The following is a 20861-nucleotide window of genomic DNA, read 5'->3' as shown; positions in this document are numbered from 1 at the left end:
TAGAGCCTAGATGTCCAAGGTCAGGGTGCCAACTGCTTGGGTTCTGGTGAGAGCTGTCTTCCTGGCTGGCGGGCTGTCTTCTCCCTGTGCCCTGGAGTAGCACAGAGACAGCAAGCTCTCTGGTGTCTCTTCTTCTAAGGGTACTAATCCCATCAGATCAGGGCTCTCCCCTCCTGACCTCATTTAACTTTCATTACCTCCCAAAAGGCCCATCTCCAACACAGTCACGAGGCTGAGCCTTCAACATAGGAATTTTGGTGCAAGACACAATTCAGTTCATAGCAAGTCGTTTCTTTGAAAAAGGCTCAGAACAATTAGGAACAGAAGCTGGTCTGATAATGTTCAACTGCATCGCAACTTCCCCGAAAGGGAACCTGGGTGAGTGCAGCTGAACATGAGCTGGAACAGGGAGAAGGGAAATAGAATGCGGTCACTTGCATGTCACTATTCAAAGTAATAGTCATGACAGCTGCTGCTTAATTTTCTTCATGCCTTGGAAATTATCTGGGAAATGTTGATGTATTTATTCTGTCTTCCCTTCAGAAAGGGCTGCTCCTCGGAAGGCCAGGCTCTCTGTGGCATGTGCTTTGCTCTGTTCCCCTCCTAGAATGCTGGCTGCCTGGCATGTCATTGGTGCCTGTTCCACTTACTTTTTCTGAGTGAATAACCACCCCAGACTTAGTGGGATAGAACACTGCCCATACATTCTGTGAATCTTGAATTTGGAAAGAGTACCCAGGAGATGGGCGGTGGCATGGACAAAATTGCCCAGCTTAAGAACCACCACTCTATAGGAGACAGTTTTCTGAGCTCATGACTCTGTGGGTCCCTGCTATGAGGCAGGAGTCGGTATTTACCCTTTTTGTACTGAGGATGGCCTGGGATCTTAGAGGTGATATAACTTGCCCAACCTCACAGAGCCAGTGAGTAAAGAGCTGTGGTTTGAATCCAGATCTTTCTGATTGCAAAGCCAAAATTCTTTTCACCTGCCACACTGCCTTTCCAGAGAGACTGCCCATGTTGCTGATAATGCAGTAGGCCATCTTGGCAGGGAACCTTCTACCTCCCATAAGATGAGCAGTTCTCAAGCAACAACCATATTGACCCCTGGGGGGCTTTGGGAGGTATAAAGGGGAAGAGGCTGTTTGGAGATGGGATATTAAGTGTCCTGTAATACATGGGACAAGCCCAACCCAACAAAGAATTGTCTCTCCCCAAACGCCATTGGTCTCAGTAGAGAAACACTGAGAAGGTGCAGGAGGCAGGGGGACGTATGAGAAATTAATCTGTATCAAAACCATCTGAAATGTTGTTTGCAGCAGAGGCTGTTGTTTCCTTGCATGGTTTAGTTTAGGACCTGTCTTTGTACCTTGTGCACGAAGTCCCTTAGTCGTTAAGTCATGTCCGACTCTTTGCAACCCCATCTGTGGCATATTCCAGGTTAGAATACTGGAGTAGGTTGCCGTTTCCTCCTCCTGGGCATCTTCCCGGACCGGAGATCGAACACGCATCTCTTGCGTCTCCTGCATTGACAGGCAGATTCTTTACCACTGCGCCACCTGGAAATAACCTTCGTCCCTTAGGGGCTTCTGTAACAATGTACTGCAGACTGAATGGCTCATGATCAACAGAAGTTTGTTTCTTATGCTTCTGGAGGCTGGGAAGTCCAAGTGCCAGCAGATCTGGTGTCTGGTGAGGACTATTTCTGGTTCATAGACAGCTGTCTTCTCCCTGTGTCCTCACTTGGCAGACACATACAGGAGCTCTCTGGGGTCTCTGTTATAAGGTCACTAAACCTCATCCATAAGAGCTGCGCCCTCAGGACCTGATCACCTTTCAAAGGTCCCACCTTCTAATTACCATCACCTTGGGGATTAGGTTTTCAGCATATGATTCTGGGGGACACACTAACATTCACACCATCACAGGAGTTGAAAGATCTCATTTTAGTGGCCGACAAATGGAGATTTGAATCCCAGTTCCACAGTGTATTAGCTGGCCCCAGCTCAGGTAACCACTCTGAGCCTTAACTTTCTTATCTGTAAAATGGGAGTAACTGCCTTCATAAGTCTGCTGTGAGAAGTAAATGAGATATTGTCTGTTTAAAAACACCACACCTGGGCTTGGCACGCAGGCTGTTTATCATAATAGCCCCCTCGTCTTTGTTGTATGGGGAAAGTAACATGAGCAGAATGGACAGGAGCTTGCGGGGCTCAGCAGAGCGCTTTCACAGGTGCTGGGGAACAGGCAGAGCGACTGAGGCCCAGTGAATTGCAGCTGAATGCATCATCCACCATCAATATCCATCCCACCAGTTTCCATTTATTGAGCAGTCCATCATTAGAATATCCCAGGGCTTGCGACAATAAAATCAATAAGACGGTTCAGCCATGGGCTGTGGTTTAATAACTCCAGACTTGAATGAGAGGAGAAAAAAAAAAAATCAGTGAGCAGGAAAATTTCCTGAATGCTTGATCAGGGGTGGAGGGAAACATTTCTCAGAGCAGGAGAGAAATAACAAGTGAGCCAGCCTTGGGTCTCCAGCAGAGCAGGAGGCCGTGAGCATGTGAGGTGGCACCCAGAGATGTATGTGGGTAAAAACTCTTTCCACCTTGAGAGATGCAGGTTTTAATATTTATTTCTGTATTTGGCTGTGCCAGGTCTTAGCTGTGGCATGTGAACTCTTAGTAGCAGCGTGTAGGATCTAGCTTCCCCACCAGGGATTGATCCCAGACCCCCTTTATTGGGAACTCAGAGTCTTAGCCACTGGATCATCAGGGAAATCCAAGAGATGTAATTTGTAAAAGGAGGTTGAGGGCTTCCCTGGTAACTCAGTGGTAAAGAATCCACCTGCCACTGCAGGAGACAGGGGTTTCATTCCTGGCCTGGGAAGATTCCCACATGCGTCGGAGCATCTAAGCCCATGAGCCACAACTATTGAGCCTGTCCTCTACCGCTGGGCACCACAGCTCCTGAGCCCATGCACCTTAGGACCCGAGCTCCAGAACAGGAGAAGCCAACACAGTGAGCAGCCTGTGCACTGCAGCTAGAGAGTAGCCCCCACTTGCTGCAACTAGAGAAAAGCCCACACAAACAAAGACCCAGCACAGCCAAATATCAATAAATAAGGAGTATGAAAGGAAAAGAAGGTACAAAATGTGACCCCCAACCCTAACAGCATGTGGGATCATCTGGGGAGCTCCAAAACCCTGCCAATACTGGTACCCACAGAAGTAATTAAATGATTATTTCTTAGGGTGGGGCCAAGGCATGGGTTTTGTTTTCTGTTTTGTTTCGTAAGGATGTTCAGGTGATTCTAACATGCAACCAGAGGTGAACATCACTAGCCTGGGCCGGTGGTTTCAAACATCAGCTTGCATCAGTGTAGCCTGGGGGGCTTGTTAAAACAGGTTGCTGGTCCCCACCCCGAGAGTTCCTGATTCACAGGGAGTAGGGTGGGCCTGAGATTCTGCATTTCTAACAAGATCCCAGATGCTGCTGATGCTGCTGGTCAGAGACCACGTTCTGAGAACTTCTGTTCTAGAGCAGTACTTTCAACCAAGAGTGAGTTTGCCCCTCCTCCCTGGGGACTGTAGTCAATGAATGGAGACTTTTTTGCTTTTGCACAAACGGGAGGATACTGCTGGTATCTAGTGGGTAAATGCCAGGGATGTGACTTAGACATCTTACAGTGCATAGCATGGCACTCATCTCCCACAGCAAAGAATTATCTGGCACTAAATAGCAACCATGCCCAAGCTGCAGAGCCCCAGTCTAAATTAGACAGTGATTTAGAAGCCATTCACTCATTTGGGCAGGTGGTGCTAATGGTAAAGCCCCCACCTGCCAATGCAGGAGACGTAAGAGACCAGGGTTCAATCCCTGGGTCGTGAAGACCCCCTAGAGAAGGAAATAGCAACCCACTCCAGTCTTCCCGCCCGGAGAATTCCATGGACAGAAGAGCCTGGTGGGCTACAATCTATAGGTCACAAAAAGTTGGACACAACTGAAGCGACTGGGAATATGATGCTTTGGGCCCAGATGAACTTGGCATTGGGAGCCTGGGTGCAGACGGAGATGCCCAGATCTTGCTAAGAGCACGCATGGTGCATGGTGTCTGAAATCAGGTCAGTTTGTTTCTCTTTCTTAATCTCTAGTCTACCTTCTGGCTCTGTGACCAGTTCCCTACCCTCTCTGAGCCTGGGCCAATTATCTATAAATGAGGATAATTTCCATATACAGCATTGCTGTGAGAGGTAAGAAGTCTGTGCAAAAAAAAACTTTATAAATGTTAAATACTCAACAAATTGGAGTGCAAATCCAGTGTTTCTCAATAGACCCCTGTGTCTCTGTCTCTCTCTGTGTGGTCTCCCAGAGGCTACACCAGAAAACTCCCAACAAAATCCTCCTGGGCCCCTGAAGCCTGGGAAGTAAATATGCTCTGGACCTACAAGTCCTTCCATGAAACATGAAGCTGCTTGGACATTAGTCTGTACCTGGCCTTCACCCTCATTTGTTTAACAAGCTCAGCACCTCTGAGTCAGGCAGCGAGCTTGTGGAGTCTAATTGATATTCTCTAAGCTTCCTTCGCACTCCCTTCTTTTATGATTTTGCCACATCCACCTTCCACCTGTCCTATTACTCACATAGGTTTTTCACTGCAATAGACTCGCTTTCAGTTTTACTTAAGTCAATTTTATTTTGAAAGTCATTTTGCATCGCTGCCAGAAGTGGAAATCTTGCTCTCCTTTCTGTAGAGACAGCAGCCATGCAGAGGAATCAGTGAAATGACAGCGTGCTCAGTTGCTTCAGTTGTGTCCGACTCTTTGCAACCCCATGGACTTAGCCTGCCAGGCTCCTCTGTCCATTGGATTCTCCAGGCAAGAATACTGGAGTGGGTTGCCATGCCCTCCTTCAGGGGATCTTCCTCATGCAGGGATTGAATCTGGGTCTCTTGTGTCTCCTGCATTGGCAGGTGGGTTTTTTTTTACCACTAGTGCCACCTGGGAAGCCCCCAAAATCACAACAGTGGTCTTCAGTGCCAGTGGTTGCTTCTCTTTCCTGCCAGAGACGCCAGCCCTACGGGCAGATCTCTCTTTGTTGAGAGAGGAAGCTCACTCCCCTTCAGTTCTGTTCAGTCGCTCAGTCGTGTCCAACTCTTTGCGACCCCATGGACTGCAGCACCCCAGGCTTCCCTGTCCATCACCAACTCCCAGAGTTTACTCAAACTCATGTCCATCGAGTCGGTGATGCCATCCAACCATCTCATCCTCTGTCATCCCCTTCTCCTCCCGCCTTCAGTCTTTCCCAGCATCAGGGTCTTTTCCAGTGAGTCAGTTCTTCACATCAGGTGGCCAAAGTATTGGAGCTTCAGCTTTAGCATCAGTCCTTCCAATGAATATTCAGGACTGATTTCCTTCAGGATTGACTAGTTGAATCTCCTTGCATTCCAAGGGACTCTCAAGAGTCTTCTCCAACACCACAGTTCAAAAGCAGCAATTCTTCAGTGCTCAGCTTTCCTTATGGTCCAACTCTCACATCCATACATGACTACTGGAAAAACCATAGCTTTGACTAGATGGACCTTTGTTGGCAAAGTAATGTCTCTGCTTCTTAATATGCTGCCTAGGTTGGTCATAGCTTTTCTTCCAAGGAGCAAGCATCTTTTAACTTGCGTCACTCCCCTTACTGTTAAGGAAATGTTTGCATTGATCTGAGACTTCCTCGGTGGGCTGGCTATAATCAGAAGGGCTGGATGAAAATTGAAAAGGGAATCCCTTACCCACTCTGACTTAGTGTCGTTTGGTGTCCTGTGTGGGGACCATGTCAGCTTTCCCTTGGGAGGAACTCCAGCTCTGAAGTCCTCAGTGTCAGGTCAAGGTCAGGTCCTGCCCCTCCTCCACAGATTCCCTCCACCCGCACCCCCGTCGGGTGAACAGTTACAGGCTTCAGTGCATTGGGCAGGGCTCCAGAGTCACCCCACACACATGCAGCTGGCTTCTCCACTGTCAAGCTGCATGACCATCTTTTGCCTGAGTTGGGGTTTTTAGTCCTTTCAGCATCCCTCGGAGGTGAGCACTCATTGATAGATGAGGAAACAGAGGCAGGGAGCAGTCAAATAACCTGTGAGTAAGTGGTGGGTTCAGGTTGAGAGCCCTTGCATGGAATGACTGGGTTCAGTCCTGCAGGATGAGTTACTCGAAAAATAAGTTCTTAAAAATAAGGTTATCATTAGAGTGCAACTGACTTGGAGTTCGCAGTGGCCAGTGGGAAAAGGAGCTAGCCCAACTACTTGGGAGAGAAATCAAGCCAGCCCAAGGTGAGTGTGTAATCAGTTCTTTAATATTAAGACAAAGAAATGGGAATGAGGAGGAAGCAAGCAAAGAGAAAAGCCCGGGCTCAAAAGGTGGGTCTTCAGGAGTAGCAGGACTTGAGAAACAAAGCTACCCGCCAAGTTACATTCAGTGGCCATGTGTCCAAAATGCCCGGCAGCTCATTTGCTGACCAGGTGTGCGTTGTCGCTCAGTTCTGCCCTGCTCTTTGCAGCCTATGGACTGCAACAGGCCGCCAGGCTCCTCTGTCCATGGGGATTCTCTAGGCGAAGTACTGGAGTGGGTTGCCATGCCCTCCTCCAGGGGATCTTCCCAACCCAGGGATCAAACTCAAGTCTCCCTCATTGCAGGCAGATTATTTACCATCTGAGCCCAACCAGAAAACACTTTTATTAAACCATGGGGTCATGGGAATTTGAACAAAATTAAACTGAAAAAAAGAAAAAGAAAGCTACCATGGGACTTCCCTGGCAGTCCCGTGGTTAAGACTATGCTCTCCCAATTCAAGACTGTACAGGTTCAAACCCTGGTTGGGGGACTAAAGAGCCTACATGCCGCATGGTGTGGCCAAAAAATAAACTTTGAAAAATTAAGTTACGATATGATCCAGCAATTCCACTTCTGGGTCTGTACCCAAAAGAATTGAAAACATGGTCTCAGAGAGGTAACTAAACACTTGTGTTCATAGCAGCTTTATTCACAAGAGCCGAAAATTGGAAGCAACCCAGCTGTCTACTGACAGATGAAGGAATGAACAAAATGTGAAACACATACAGGGTGGAGTATCATTCAGCCTTAAAGAGGAAGGAAATTCTGCCACATGCTGCAACATTTTGCTACATGAAAGAAGCCAATTGTAAAAAGAACAAATATATGATTCCACTGAGATGAGGCACCTCGAGGTGTCAGATTCATAGAGACAGAAAGTACAATGGTGGGTACTGGAGGTTGTGCTCTGTGCAGTCGCTCCAGTCCTGTCTGACTTTTTGTGACCCCATGGATTGCAGCACACCAGGCTTCCCTGTTCATGGGAGTCTCCAGGCATGAATACAGAAGTGGGTTGCCATGCCCTCCTCCAGGGGATCCTCCCAACCCAGTGATTGAACCCACATTTCTTATGCCTCCTGTACTGGCAGACAGGGTTTTTACCACTAGCGGCATCTGGTAAGCCCTACTAGAGGCTAAGAGAGGGGATGGGAAGTTAGTGTTCAGCGGGTATAAGTTTCAGTGTTGCAGGATGGAAAAGGGGGCGGTGATGGTTGCCCAATAATGTGAAGGTACTTAACACTATTGGACTGTATGCGCAAAAATGATTAAAGTGGTGAATTTTATTATTATTTTTTTTAATAAAAAGAAATGCAAGGTGCTTGGTGGGCCTGAGGGAAGGGCGTGTGAAGACGGGGTGGGGGAGGGGTCAGGGATGGCTTCTCCTGATCTCCAAAGGGCATGGCCTGGCCAGCTTTATGCTTGGACTTGTGCTTTCAGCTTCCCAACTCTGCGATCCTTGCTCAGTATCTCCTCCCTCACTTCCCATCAGGTCAGGCAGCCCCAGTGTTGGAGGGATGGTCAGGCACTTGCCCAGCTCCTCCCAGGGACTCTTGGGGCTCCTGAGCAAGGAGAAGTGGAGCCCAGCCCCCAGCCAGTTCACTTGAGTGGAGACCCTCATGTGCAACAGCTCAAGCATGAGTCTTCCACTTCAGCTCCCCCCAGGCCCTGAACGGACGGAGCTGTCCGGCTTAATCCATCAGTCTAAATCATTCATTCACAGAGGGCTTCTCCCCTGAGCTTAGCTCTGTGCCAGGACAAGGAGGCTAGGAGATAACCTTGACCTTAGCTCGTGGGGAACTGCCAGCTATCAAGAAAGCCAACTTGATGTGGCGTATACAAGGGAGATGATTCAGCCTCGAGAGAAGGAAACCATTGTGACGGCATGGTAGGAACTTGAGGACCTTGTGCTGAGTGATACAAACCAGCCAGGCACATTACATGGTACCACTTATACATGGAATCCTTTCATGAAAGTTAAACTTTTGGAAACAGAGAGTAGGAAAGTGGTCATGGGGGACTGGGTGGGTAGAGGGAAGAGAACAGATTGTCAAAAAATACACACTTGCAGCAATAAAATGAGTAAGATCTGAGACTACAGCTGGCAACACTGTATTTTACAAGGGAAAGTCACTGAGAGAGTAGAAGGTAAATGTTTTCACCCTCTAAATAAGTGAGGTGATGATATGCTAATTAACTAGAGGGGGGAATCATTTCACAGTGTATATGTATATCGAATCACCCCAGTGTACACTTTAAATATCTTACAATTTTATATGTCAATTATGCTTCAATAAAGCTGAACAATGAAGGAAGATTGGGAGAAAGGACCAACAACCAGCCCTGTCTCAAGAGAGTTATGGTTGTTTAGTCACTCTGTCATGTCCAACTCTTTGTGACCTCGTAGACTGCAGCACACCAACCTTCCCTGTCCCTCACTATCTCCCAGAGTTTGCTCAAATTCATGTCCATTGAGTCATGGACATGGTGATGCCATCCAACCATCTCATCCTCTGTCTCTCCCTTCTCCTCCTGCTCTCAATCTTTCCCAGCACCAGGGTCTTTTCCACTGAGTTGGATGTTCACATCAGGTGGCCAAAGTACTAGAGCTTCAGCTTCAACATCAGTCCTTCCAATGAATATTCAGGGTTGATTGCCTGTAGGATTGGTTTGATCTCCTTGCTGTCCAAGGGACTCTCAAGAGTTTTCTCCAGCACCACAGTTCGAAATCATCAATACTTCAGCATTCAGCCTTCTTTATGGTCCAACTCTCACATCCATACATTACTAACGGGAAAACCATAGTTTTGACTAGATGGACCGTTGTTGGCAAAGTGTCATCTCTGCTTTTTAATACTCTCTCTAAGTTTGTCATAGCTTTGCTTCCAAAGAGCGTCTTTTAATTTCATGGCTGTAGCCACTGTGTGCAGTGATTTTGGAGGCCAAGAAAATAAAGTTGATGCTAATTCTGTGCTCAGCCTAGAGTTCCAGACTATGGGAATGTTACCCCCTCATCTGCTAGAATAAAGCATGGATTTGTCTCCGATCCAGCCCTCTGCAGAGAGGGTAACTCGTCATCAGTTATTCAGTGCCTTGCAGCCTCAGAACACCCCCATGGTGAGATGGGGGTAATAATCATGGTTTCTGTCTCCTGGACCTCAGGGAAATTAAGTAATGAGATCATGTGTGCATAGTGCTTAGGGCTCAGTATGCCTCAGATGTCATTATTGTTCTGGAAGAGTCTTGGGGACCAAGGAAGGGAAATGACTGGCCCACGGCTCCATGGCTGGTTCACAGCAGTAGCAAGATTTGGATCCAGACACGTGGCCCCGTGGCCTTTTCAAAATCCCTTGAGAGCAGAGGGCTTCTCTCAAGGTCTAATCACCAGAACTTGGCATTGAAACTTCCCAGTGAGAAAAAAGAAAAGCCCCTTGGCCCAAGTCTGAGAAAGCACCTAGAACCTGCCAGGCTTTCTCCTCCGAAGCCCTGACTCCTGCTCAGTACAGCAGCCTGGTGTGCAAATGTGCCCCGCCCACGAGCACCACCCAGTGGGGTCAGGGGCAGAATGGTCATCCTCTCTGCTTTTAAAAAATGTATTGTGTTTTGGTAAGAACACTTAACGTGAGATCTACCCTCTCTACACAGTTTAAGCGCACAATCCAGGATTGTTGGCTATAGATGCAGCATTGTACTCAGATCTTTAGCACTTGTTCATTGGGTTCATCTGAAACTCTGTGCCCATGGGTGCTAAATCCCTGCTTCCCGAACCCTCAGCCCCTGGCCACCGCATTTCCCCTCTTTGATTGTATGAGTTAGACATGTGAGATCACTCATACAAGTAGAATCACGCTGGATTTGTCTTTCTGGGACCGGTTTATTCAGCTCAGTGCGTGTCCTCAACCTTCATCCTGGTGGGAGTGCAAAATGCTGTAGCCGCATTTTGAAAGCAGTATGGATGCTTCTCAAAAAATTAAAAATAGAGCTCCCTGTGACTAACCCACTTTACAGAGGAAGAACTGATGATCAGAGAGGTGTCTTTTCGTAGTCCTTGCCCTGAAGAGACAGAGCTGGAAGTGGTTCTGAGCCGCGGAGCCCGCCCCCTCCCCAGGGCAGGGGCCTGGGTGCGCTCCTGACCCAAATCCTATTTGTAACACAGTCTTGTCTCCACTTCTCCCCAAGATCCAGCCACCCCTATAATTTGGAACCAAGTCAGAAAGCTCCCCTTGCAGCAGCTCAAAGAGGCCCCTTCAGAGCATGAATAGAATTGCGGGCTTTGTTGGTGGAGTGACTATTCCAGTCAAGAGGCTCCTTCGTTTTGCATTTGTTATTAGTTGCGATCAGAGGCAGACGCTGCAGAGGGAGACTCTGGGTGTGGGTGTGTGTTTATTTGCAGCAGTGAGCTCCCAGGTATACACAGCCCCGAGAGGCCATGTGGCCTTGAGGTAGAGCGCTAGAGCTGAGTCCAGTGGTTACAACAAACCTGATCCCGAACAGCCAAATTGAAATGGTGACAGTAACCCTGGCAGTGTTGATAGCTATTCTAACGGACGCAGACATCCACATGAGACAGACTCTGTGATGATAATGTACCTGTTTTACAGATGAGACAACTGAGGCCTAGAGAGGTGGTTTAACTGCTCCAAGGTCACACAGATCTGCCTGACCAGAGGCCACGCTCTTAACCACTGTAGCTCACTGTCTCCTCCCAGATCGTATCCCTAAAGGGAACCACAAGCATAATCATTGCCAACATGTCGACATTTGCACAACACATCGGTCCTTGCAGAGTACCTTCGTCTTCACCAGCTCTTTAAAGCCCAAGGGTTGCATAGCCCTTATTTGACCCATGGCAATAAAAACAGAGCTTGGGTAACAGGCCGAAGCTGGCACAGCTAGCTACTGGGCAGAGCCCTCCATGAATGTTTGTCCTTGACCTCCCCACCTGCATGGCAAAAATATACTTGATATGCCTCCCCACAACTCTGGCTTTTTAACATTTGTCTGAAGTCAGCTTCTCCCACTGCCTCTAATCACTCTGATTCTTCCACTTATTTTCTGTTTTATGCCACAGGAATCTGATTACATTGTTAAATTCATAGCTTTTTTTAGGAACCAGGCAACGTTTGGGTTTCAGTCTGTAAAGACACACGTAGCTTTGACCACATGTGATTGTTATCTGTCCTGCGGCTGAAAAAAGCCAACTGATAGGCTTCTAGGAAGAGATTTTCATCTTTTGGAAATGAGGACAATTTGACGGAGCATAGTGGCAATAATAGGGCTTCGGTAAAACAGACCGGCTCCATTTCTAGCTCAAACAACTCCTAACCGGGACGTCTCTGAACTTCAGCTTCCTTCGCCATATCAGAGGAAGATAATAACCCTTTTCTCATAGAAGTTTGGATGGAAGTAAAAAAAAATTGCGCACAGAAATGGCTTAATACATAGCTGGCATGTTCAGTAAACAGTTAATATTAGAAGTATCAATAAGCATCGCCTTTTAGGAGAAGGCAATGGCAACCCCCTCCAGTACTCTTGCCTGGAAAATCCCATGGGTGGAGGAGCCTGGTAGGCTGCAGTCCATGGGGTCATGAAGAGTTGGACACGACTGAGTGACTTCACTTTCATGCATTGCAGAAGGAGATGGCAACCCACTCCAGTGTTCTTGCCTGGAGAATCTCAGGGACAGGGGAGCCTGGTGGGCTGCTGTCTATGGGGTCACACAGAGTCGGACACGACTGAAACGACTTAGCAACAGCATCAGCAAGCATCGCCTTTATTGTTAGTTTGGCTGATAAAAGTTATTCATCTTACAAAATGTAGTTAACAGAAAAGTACAAGGAAGAAATGAAAACTGTCATGCCACCATCGGATCTTCTGTTAATATTTGGGGGCAGGTCTTTTCATTGTTATGGATTGCACTGAAGGACTTCTGTTTTGCCTAATATATTATAGATACTGTTCTGTATCAACGAGTATTACTATGACCTTTGGGTCGATTCCTGTTTTGGACCATTATAAACACCATGGAGATGGAGGCCTCGGGACCTTTGCATTTGCTATGCCAGCTGCCCAGAATCCTCCTCCATCCGTGATAATTAAATGACTCACCCCCTCACTTCACTCTGAGTTTGTTCAAGTGTATCCACTTCACATCAGCCTACATTTGGCCACCATAGCCAAATAGTCCACCCCCCTTTAACATGCTTACATTGTTTTCTTCATAGTCTATATCACTATGTTTGCAATTGTATTCTCTGCTTGCTTTTTTAAAAATTAGGGTTTTGTTGCTTTACAGGTTTCCTGGGTGGTACTAGTGGTAAAGAACCCACCTGCTCATGCAGGAGATGTAAGAAACCCATCCCTGGGTTGGGAAGATCCCCTGGAGGAGGGCAAGGCAACCCACTCCAGTATTCTTGTCTGGAGAATCCCTTGGACAGAGGAGCCTGGCGGGCTGCAGTCCGTAGGGTTGCACAGAGCGGGACATGGCTTAAGTGCCTTAGCACACACTCACATAGTTGCTTTACAATGTTGTGTTGGCTTCTGCTGTACAATAAAGTAAACCAGCTATAAGTATACATATAACCCCTCCCTCTTGGATCTCCTGCATCCGCAATGCGGGTCAGCACAGAGCTGAGCTCCCTACACTGTGCTGCATGTTCAGGCTGGCTGTCTGTTTCACACGTGGTGGTATATACACGTCAGTGCCACTCTCTCAGTTCATCCCACCGTCCTTCTCCCTGCTGTGTCTACACGCCCATTCTCTGTCTGTGTCTCTATTCCCAGGCTGCAGCTAGGTTCACCTGTACCATTTTTCTAGATGCCACATATATGCGTTAATATGTGATATTTGTTTTTCTCTTTCTGACTTACTTCACTCTGTATATTTGCTTCCTTTTGTATTGGCTTTCTACTCCACTCACCTAATCAGCATTCAGGAAAGGACTCTGTTTTGTCCAGTGAGCACAGAGGAGGTGCTGAATGGGTGACTAAATGAACAAAGAGCACCCTATACATGGACATGTGTGCGTGCTCAGCCATGCCTGACTCTTTGTGACCCCATGATCTGTAGCCCCCAAGCAGGAATACTGGGGTGGGTTACTATTTCGTTCTCCAAGAGTTTCCCAGTCCAGGAATGGAACCTGAGTCTCCTGCATCTCCTGGATTGGCAGGCAGATTCTTTACCACTAGCGCCACCTGGGAAACCCTCTATACATGGAAAGAAAGAAAGTGAAGTTGCTCAGTCATGTCTGACTCTTTGCGACCCCACGGACTGTAACCTACCAGGATCCTCTGTCCATGGGATTTTCCAGGCAAGAGTACTGGAGTGGGTTGCCATATATATGGAGACACACATATTTGCCTTCTTCCCCCAGGATAGATTCTTAGAAGCGAAATTACTGGGGCGAGGGACCTGCATGTGTAACACTATAATACTTGTTGCCACATCACCTCTGGCCAGACTCTGCCAGCTCCTACTCCCTCCAGTGGGTGGGAGAGAGCCCCTCCCCCATTCCTGCCCTTCTGGGAAGCTCACCACAGCCCACTGACGATCCCACTCCTGGTGGTGGAGGCCGGCAGCTTTCCAGGACCGCAGTTCCAGAAACGGTGACCAGAGTTGAGGAGGCCCACTCTGCCTGGTCTCTAGGGTGGTTTCCTGTCTCCTCAGCAACGCTGTGTCCGAGCAGCTTGCTGGAAAGGTCGATGCAGGAGCCAGGGCTGTGGAACAAAAATAAGAAGCTGGTGACTGGCAACTGTCCCAGAGTGCCATGAACCTCAGCCCCTTTGAATGCCCTCCCTTGCCCCCCGCTGCAACACGAGGCAGAAAACTCGCCCATTCACGCTCTCTTGTTTATTCGACAAAATGCATCAGGGTCCTCCCCTGTACCAACGTGGGGATCATTGCCATTGTGGTCGTGGAGCAAGCCTGTGAATGTCGCACCACTTTCAGTGGGTCCCTGGGCCTCACGCTCTTCCTTCATCTCTGGGCTCACGAGAGTACAGGGCTGGTCAGGGGACAGACGAGGGGAAAGTGTGGAAAGAATGGAGGTAGTCTGGGGGGAAGGGACCAGGCAATGTCTCCAGCCTGGGAGCATTTTTTGATTCTGAAATTCTGGAACTTTTGTTGGCCTTTGCTTTTAAGGCTAGCTGCATCACTCTGGGGCCAAGTGGATCCAGCTTTTCCAGTGGAGAAGCTCCCCCCTTCCCCCTGCCTCCATGTGTATGTCTGGTTGGGTATGTTTGTCTCTGTTTTTGTCTGTGTGTCTCTGTCTGTGCCCGTGATTCTTCGTGTGTCTCTCTGTGTATTTCTTTCCCATATATGTGGGAGGAGGAGGCCCTCCCGTCTCTCTCTGCTTTTCCCTGGATTTGTGTGTGCCTGCCTCCACCTCTCATCCCCATTGCCATCTCTCTGTCTCTTTTCTGTGGATATTTTTGTCTTTCCCACCCACCCTTAAGGCCCAGAATAGCTGGCTTTCCTGGTGCCTCAAATGATAAAGAATCTGCCTGCACTGTGGGAGACCCTGGTTCCTGCTTCAGGAAGATCCCCTGGAGGAGGGCACGGCAACCCATTCCAGTATTCTTGCTGGAGAACTCCATGGACAGAGGAGCCTGGCAGGCTACAGTCCATGGGGTATCAAGGAGTTGGACATAAATGAAGTGACTTAGCATGCATGCATGCAGAGCTCTGGGGTTTTGTTCCCCCTTCTCTTCGCTCCTCCGAAGACCGACTGTCTGACCCAAGGATGACTTTAGACTGTTTACACCCAGGAGGCTCTGCAGCCAGTGTTTGAGTCCCCAGGTCTTCTTCCTCTTCTCCAGAAAGGAAGCATACTTGATTGTGTCTGTCTGTGAATCCGCTCTGCTTTCTAAAAACCCCCAAAGAAAAATTACAAAAGGCTTTTCTCAACATCAACACTCATGTCCCCTTTAGAGACCAGGGGTCTGCACACTCTTCCTCCCATAACCTGCTCATCAGTACAGCAGAGGGTGGGTGGAAGGAGCAGGGCTGGAGTTGGGTTCACACTCCCGCCTCTGTCCTCCCTTACCGTGTGACCTGAGAAACGCGCTGACCTCTCTGAGTCTCGAGTATGACAGTGTTTTCCTCCGAGAGCCAAGTAATGACCCACACATAGCCCCTGGCACCAGCACTCAGGAGACATCAGCTCCTCTGGCCCAGAGCAGCCTGCCTCCAGAATGGATTCACTCGCTTACTCATTCAACATCAGGGCAAGAGACATCCCTGGCTGGAGAGCATGGCTGTTCACAAAGGCCCCAGGAGCCTCCCTTGCTAGGAGCTCCAGGTCATTGTTACCCAGAAACCTTGGGGCAGAGATGAGCAGTATTATCTGAGTGCCAGCAGGAACCCCTACAGAGTGGAATTCCTATGAAACATAGTGTCAGACCACATTTAAACCTTTGAAACATCATTCAAAGAAATCCAGGTAGAAAAAAGTGACATGAGTAGCCATTGTTTTTAACCTCCCTCCCTTTGTTTGATAAAGAGTCTCTGAGGGGGGTGAAGAGAGGTTACAGCCGGCCCTGCCATGACCTGTGCACTGCCTATGGGCTGCAGTTGCAGGAAAGCAAATATAAGCTTTTCTCTTATGTTATTATCTTTTTACTTTGGATTCTCACATTCATTAATCCATTCATAATCTATGTGTGAAGACAGGCTCATGTCCCATATGTTTTTGTGCTCAAAGTTTTGTCCTAGACTGGCAAGTGGGAGGGTTGAAGCGTTCTGGGTGGTTGGATGGATGGATGGATGGGTGAATGAATGGATGGGTGGATGGATGAATGAATGCATAGGTTATTGTGTGAGTGTTTAAAGGGACGTGATTCTTCCAGGCACACTTCTCCTGTACAACCATGAGGAAAACCTAAGTGTATTTGCAAGTGGTTTAGAAAGAAAATTAGAGGGAGGTTAGGATAACCTTGTGGTTGCTGCCTAGCTTGTCTTCAACCAGAGCCAAGATAGTAATTATCCCCAGGATCGAATTTCCTGATTGAACAGTCAGGAACCAAAGAGGGTAGGCCATCAGGAGAGCATGGGGAAATGGGTTCAGAAGCTAAACTCTCTGAGATCTCCTCAGTCTCTGTGGGCAAACTATTCATTACTTCCCCACCCTCAAAGGGCACACATCTTTCATAAAGCAATTGAGCATTGTCTTCCTTGTCTCCTAGTTGGCTGAGAGCTCCTCAAGGGAAGAGTTTTTTCTCCAATTTTATTTTTCTAGTACCTAGCATAGTATGTGAATGTGTGAGTACTTAGTCGCTTCAGTCATGTCCAACTCTGTGTGACCCTATGGACTGCCGCCTACCAAACTCCTCTGTCCATGGGATTCTCCAGGCAAGAATACTGGAGTGGGTTGCCGTTCTCTCTTCCAGTTTGGAATGTTTATAACAATTCTGCTTAGTTAATGAGATACCTTGTGAATTAGTTGTTGTAGGTAGATAGGCGTGCACTGGAGGACTGTCAGAGACATTGCAGAGAAGATGCCTGTATCATGTGGGAGGCTTACTTTAAGTGGCCAATAAGGATACATCTTCTCATCTATCCATCCATCCACTCACCCATCATCCTCCAAGCAAATTATCCATGCTTGCACTCTTCCAACCATCTAATGATCAACTCTCTGATCCATGCAATATTAATGCAGTATAGGCTAAGTTAATATTGCGTGGATCAGAAAGTTGATCATTAGATGGTTGGAAGAGTGCATGCAGGGATGGTTTGCTTGGATGATGGGTGAGTTGATGCATGCATGGATGGATGGATGGATGGATGGTTTTTTGAGGGGATGATAGGCATTGAATGTTTTGCTAGGTGGATAGTTAACTGGTTTGTTGGATGAGTGGTTGAATTTGAATGGATGGATGAATGAATGGATGGATGGATGGCTGAATTAAAAGATGTCACCTTATTGGCTACCTAGAGTCCACCTCCCACATGACACAGGAATCCTCTCTGCAATACTTCTGACAGTCTTCAAGTGCATGCCTATCTACCTGCAATAACTAATTTACAGGCTATTTCATTAAGCAGAATTGTTCTTAATATTTATAAATTCTGGGCATGGTAATGTAGTATATATTACTGGTTAAGGGCATAAGCTTTGGAAACAGACCTGGGTTTGAATCTCAGCTTAATTAAAGCAGTGGGACCTTGAACAAATAAATCCCTTGTCCTCTCTAAGCTGTGGTTTCCTCATTTGCAAATCAGAGATAATGGCCCTACCTTGCAGGGTTGTTATGAGGATTAAATGAAATAATTAATGGTAAGGACTGCTCAATGCTCAAGAAGAGGTAATTGTTACAGTACTAAAATGTATCCTCCTGTAACTTTTGTTTTCACCAAAAACCAGCTATGTGCCAGATATTGTTAATAATGTGTATTCAGTGACAAATATTCTTAAATAGTCCCTCATCTTTTGGAGTTTAGTTCTAGTTGGGGATCCAGACAATAAAAAATATATATGTAATTCCAGACAGTGTTAAATGCAATGCAGAAAATTGAAATAGGTCGAGATAAAAGACAGTGATGTGGTTGGTGGCCTGATTGTGACCTGTGAACTAGTGGCAAGAAGTACACAAAGATCTAGGGAGAGGGTGTCCCCGGGGGCAGGAATGGCCATGGAAAGGTTCTGAGGCAAAGACAGGCTTGCTCAAGGAAAAGACAAAAGGTCAGGGGTCAAGGTCAATGGTGGGGGAGTCAGGGTGCAGGGATCTGCAGTCCTAACTGCGGGAGGCAGGGCTATGGGCTGTGGAGTCTGTACCACGTGATGAGGACACAGCCCACGCTCATCTCATCCCCATCCCGTCCTCTGGGACAACACAGAAGGAGCCGCACTTATGTGGTGGCCATTCAGCTTCCCAGTGACAGCCGACAGGCTCCCCGTCTCCTGACCTCCAGACTGAACAGTCCGAGTTCTCAGCTTTCCCAGTTGGTATTCAGAGACACCTGCAGCTGCTGTGTGCTGAGTCCCATAAACCTAAAACCTGTAAGAAATCAGGTTAGATCCAAAGGAAATTCGGCTCAGGAAAGCCAGGAGATTTCTGGTTGGGATTATAATGAACTGAACCAGTAAGCCATGTTCCTCCCTGAAACCTTGCCCCTGGGGCATTTACAAGGGAAAGAAGGATAAAAGGCATCTTTGAGGCTGCTTCCAGGATAAAGGGGGCTTCCCCAATGGCTCAGTAGTAAAGAATTTGCCTGCAATGCAAGAGACACAGGTTCCATCCCTGAGTGGCGAAGATCCCTTGGAGAAGGGCATGGCAACCCACTCCAGTATTCTTGTCTGGAGAAACCCATGGACAGAGGAGCCCAGTGGGCTGCAGTCCATTGGATAGCAAAGAGTTGGACACGACTGAAGCGACTGAGCACACACACACCAGGATAAAAGACGTCTGGAACCACTTATCTAGGAGCATCTGGTGTAGGATCTGGGCTTTTAAAGAAAGATAAGCAATGACGGTGGCTGATCTCCTCCCAGGCTGATCTGGGAGCTCAAGCGGGGTCACGAGGGTCTATTCCTCCCCCTCACTCAGCAGTGTTTTCCCTTTCCTCTCCATGGGGGGATAAAATGGCTCTTAGGATCTTCAAGTTTCATGGACTTTGAGGCTCTTATCTAGTTCCAACAACAGTCTGGAATTCTGTCTTCTTGGCTAAATAGCTTAGTTAACTCTGAACCTTACCTATTGTGTCCTGACTGGCCAAGCCTAAGTCCTGTGACCACCCCTGAAACTGATACTAGATAGAGACCCTCTCCTTCCACACAGAGAATGGGGGAGGTTGACGCCCTTCAAAATATTGGGTGATAAATTTCTCATTAGGCACGATGGATAAGTTCCAGAGATCTGCCATGCAACATTGTGCTTATGAGAGTCAATTCCCTAGTAGGTTGATAAGAAATCTGGGGTCCCCGAGGAGGAGAAAGGAGTCTGGGCTCTCAAGGAGAGAGAAGTGTCTGAGGCTCTCAAGGAAGAGAAAAAGGACAATTTTTTTTTTTTCTACATTGCTTTGTCTTAGTCAATATAACAGTGTTTCTTGCTTGAGGACACGTTTCTCAACCTTCTGACTAATCTTGTTCTCTTAAAACTTGTATACTGTGGGAGTGGGTCTGGTAAGACCCTTCTATTGTTAGTTCTAATCTTGTTAATTTCAGATGTATGTTGTGGGAGTGGGTCTGATGAAACTATATAAGGCCTTGCTAAGACTAGTGAGAGGGGCACTCTCCATCCCCCTTCTGATGTCTATGTCAGAAGCTTTCTCTGTCCTTTGTTCGCTTTAATAAAACTCTGCTGCACAAAAGCTCTTGAGTGATCAAGCCTGGTCCCTGGTCCCGAAGCTAAATTTTCTTTGGAGATCACAAATCTGACACTGTTCACCATAAGCTATTACTTATCATCCACACTGCCATCCTGAACACTTAAAAATGTGTTAAGGGGGTAGCTCTCAGGTTATCTGTTCTTTCCACAATTTAAAAACAAAACAAAATAGATGCTGTTCGGAGGAGAAATGAGAGTGGATTCTGGACAAACAAAGACAGCACGTATATCTTAACATTTTCCAAATTGAAATTAACTGCTCCTTCCTCTGTGGTTCAGAAATGTACCTCTTACGTGGCTCATCTCCTCTGGCTTTAATATGTGTACACGTGTCTCCATCAGTGCTGTTTGGCTCCCTGGGGATGGAAACCATGTCTTTAGCTCCTCTGGGGCCCCCACTCCTGTTTACCAGGACAGAGTAAGGGTCCAGGACTTGCTTGGTTATGTTGAAACCAGTTTCAGGGACCAAAATGACCACTGTGCCCCTCAAATAATCCCGGGAAGAAGCATCAGAGAAACACCCACTGAGGACAGCCAAACTCACCCCACCTCTGTGATCTCCCTGATTTTCCCAGGCAAAGCCAACAAGAACATTCAGTGGGACGAGGATTCAGTGGAGTACATGCTGGCCAACCCGGTCAGAATCGCCTTCGTCCTGGTGGTCCACGGCCGCGCCTCCCGGCAGCTGCAGCGCATGTTCAAGGCCATCTACCACAAGGACCACTTTTACTACATCCACGTGGACAAGGTGAGGCCCGCCCTCTGATTGTCCCCTGCTGGCACTTCTCTGGGGGTGTGTCTGCCCTTCCCTTCCAGGGGAGCCTTGCAGGCTGAGCAGCTGCCTCCCCCAGACCATTTGGCCTTGAAGTGCTGTGTAGGTGTGTTGTGTGTGTGTGTGTGTGTGTGTGTGTGTGTGTGCACATGCATGGGTGTCAGTTTCAAAGCTCGAAACTGTGACTTTAGACTCCCTTCAATGACAATGAACATTGTCAGTCATACCTCTTTTGCTCATGGCCCTGCCCAATGCAATGCCTGCCACGCTATAAGGATAGCTAACCCAGGGTTGGGCCCACTTTTCCCATCAAGGGCCAGAGGGCAAGTATTTCAGGCTTTGTGGGCTATACACTCTGTCACAGCTAATCAGCTCTGGCATTGTAG

General features: G+C 47.7%; 1 protein-coding gene across 1 annotated transcript in view; it reads left to right on the top strand.

Moving 5' to 3' along the window:
* Positions 1–20861, top strand: part of XYLT1 (xylosyltransferase 1) — a 350343-nt gene that overhangs the window by 238575 nt on the left and 90907 nt on the right. The window contains exon 4 of the mRNA XM_027528095.1: positions 20279–20451. Coding sequence (XP_027383896.1) covers positions 20279–20451 — 173 coding nt within the window. The remainder of the gene's footprint in view (positions 1–20278; positions 20452–20861) is intronic.

This window comes from Bos indicus x Bos taurus, chromosome 25, assembly GCF_003369695.1.
Source record: "Bos indicus x Bos taurus breed Angus x Brahman F1 hybrid chromosome 25, Bos_hybrid_MaternalHap_v2.0, whole genome shotgun sequence".
Taxonomy (NCBI): Eukaryota; Metazoa; Chordata; class Mammalia; order Artiodactyla; family Bovidae; genus Bos; species Bos indicus x Bos taurus.
The sequence above is the reverse complement of the archived record's forward strand: the minus strand, read 5'-3'. Positions and strand labels throughout refer to the sequence as shown.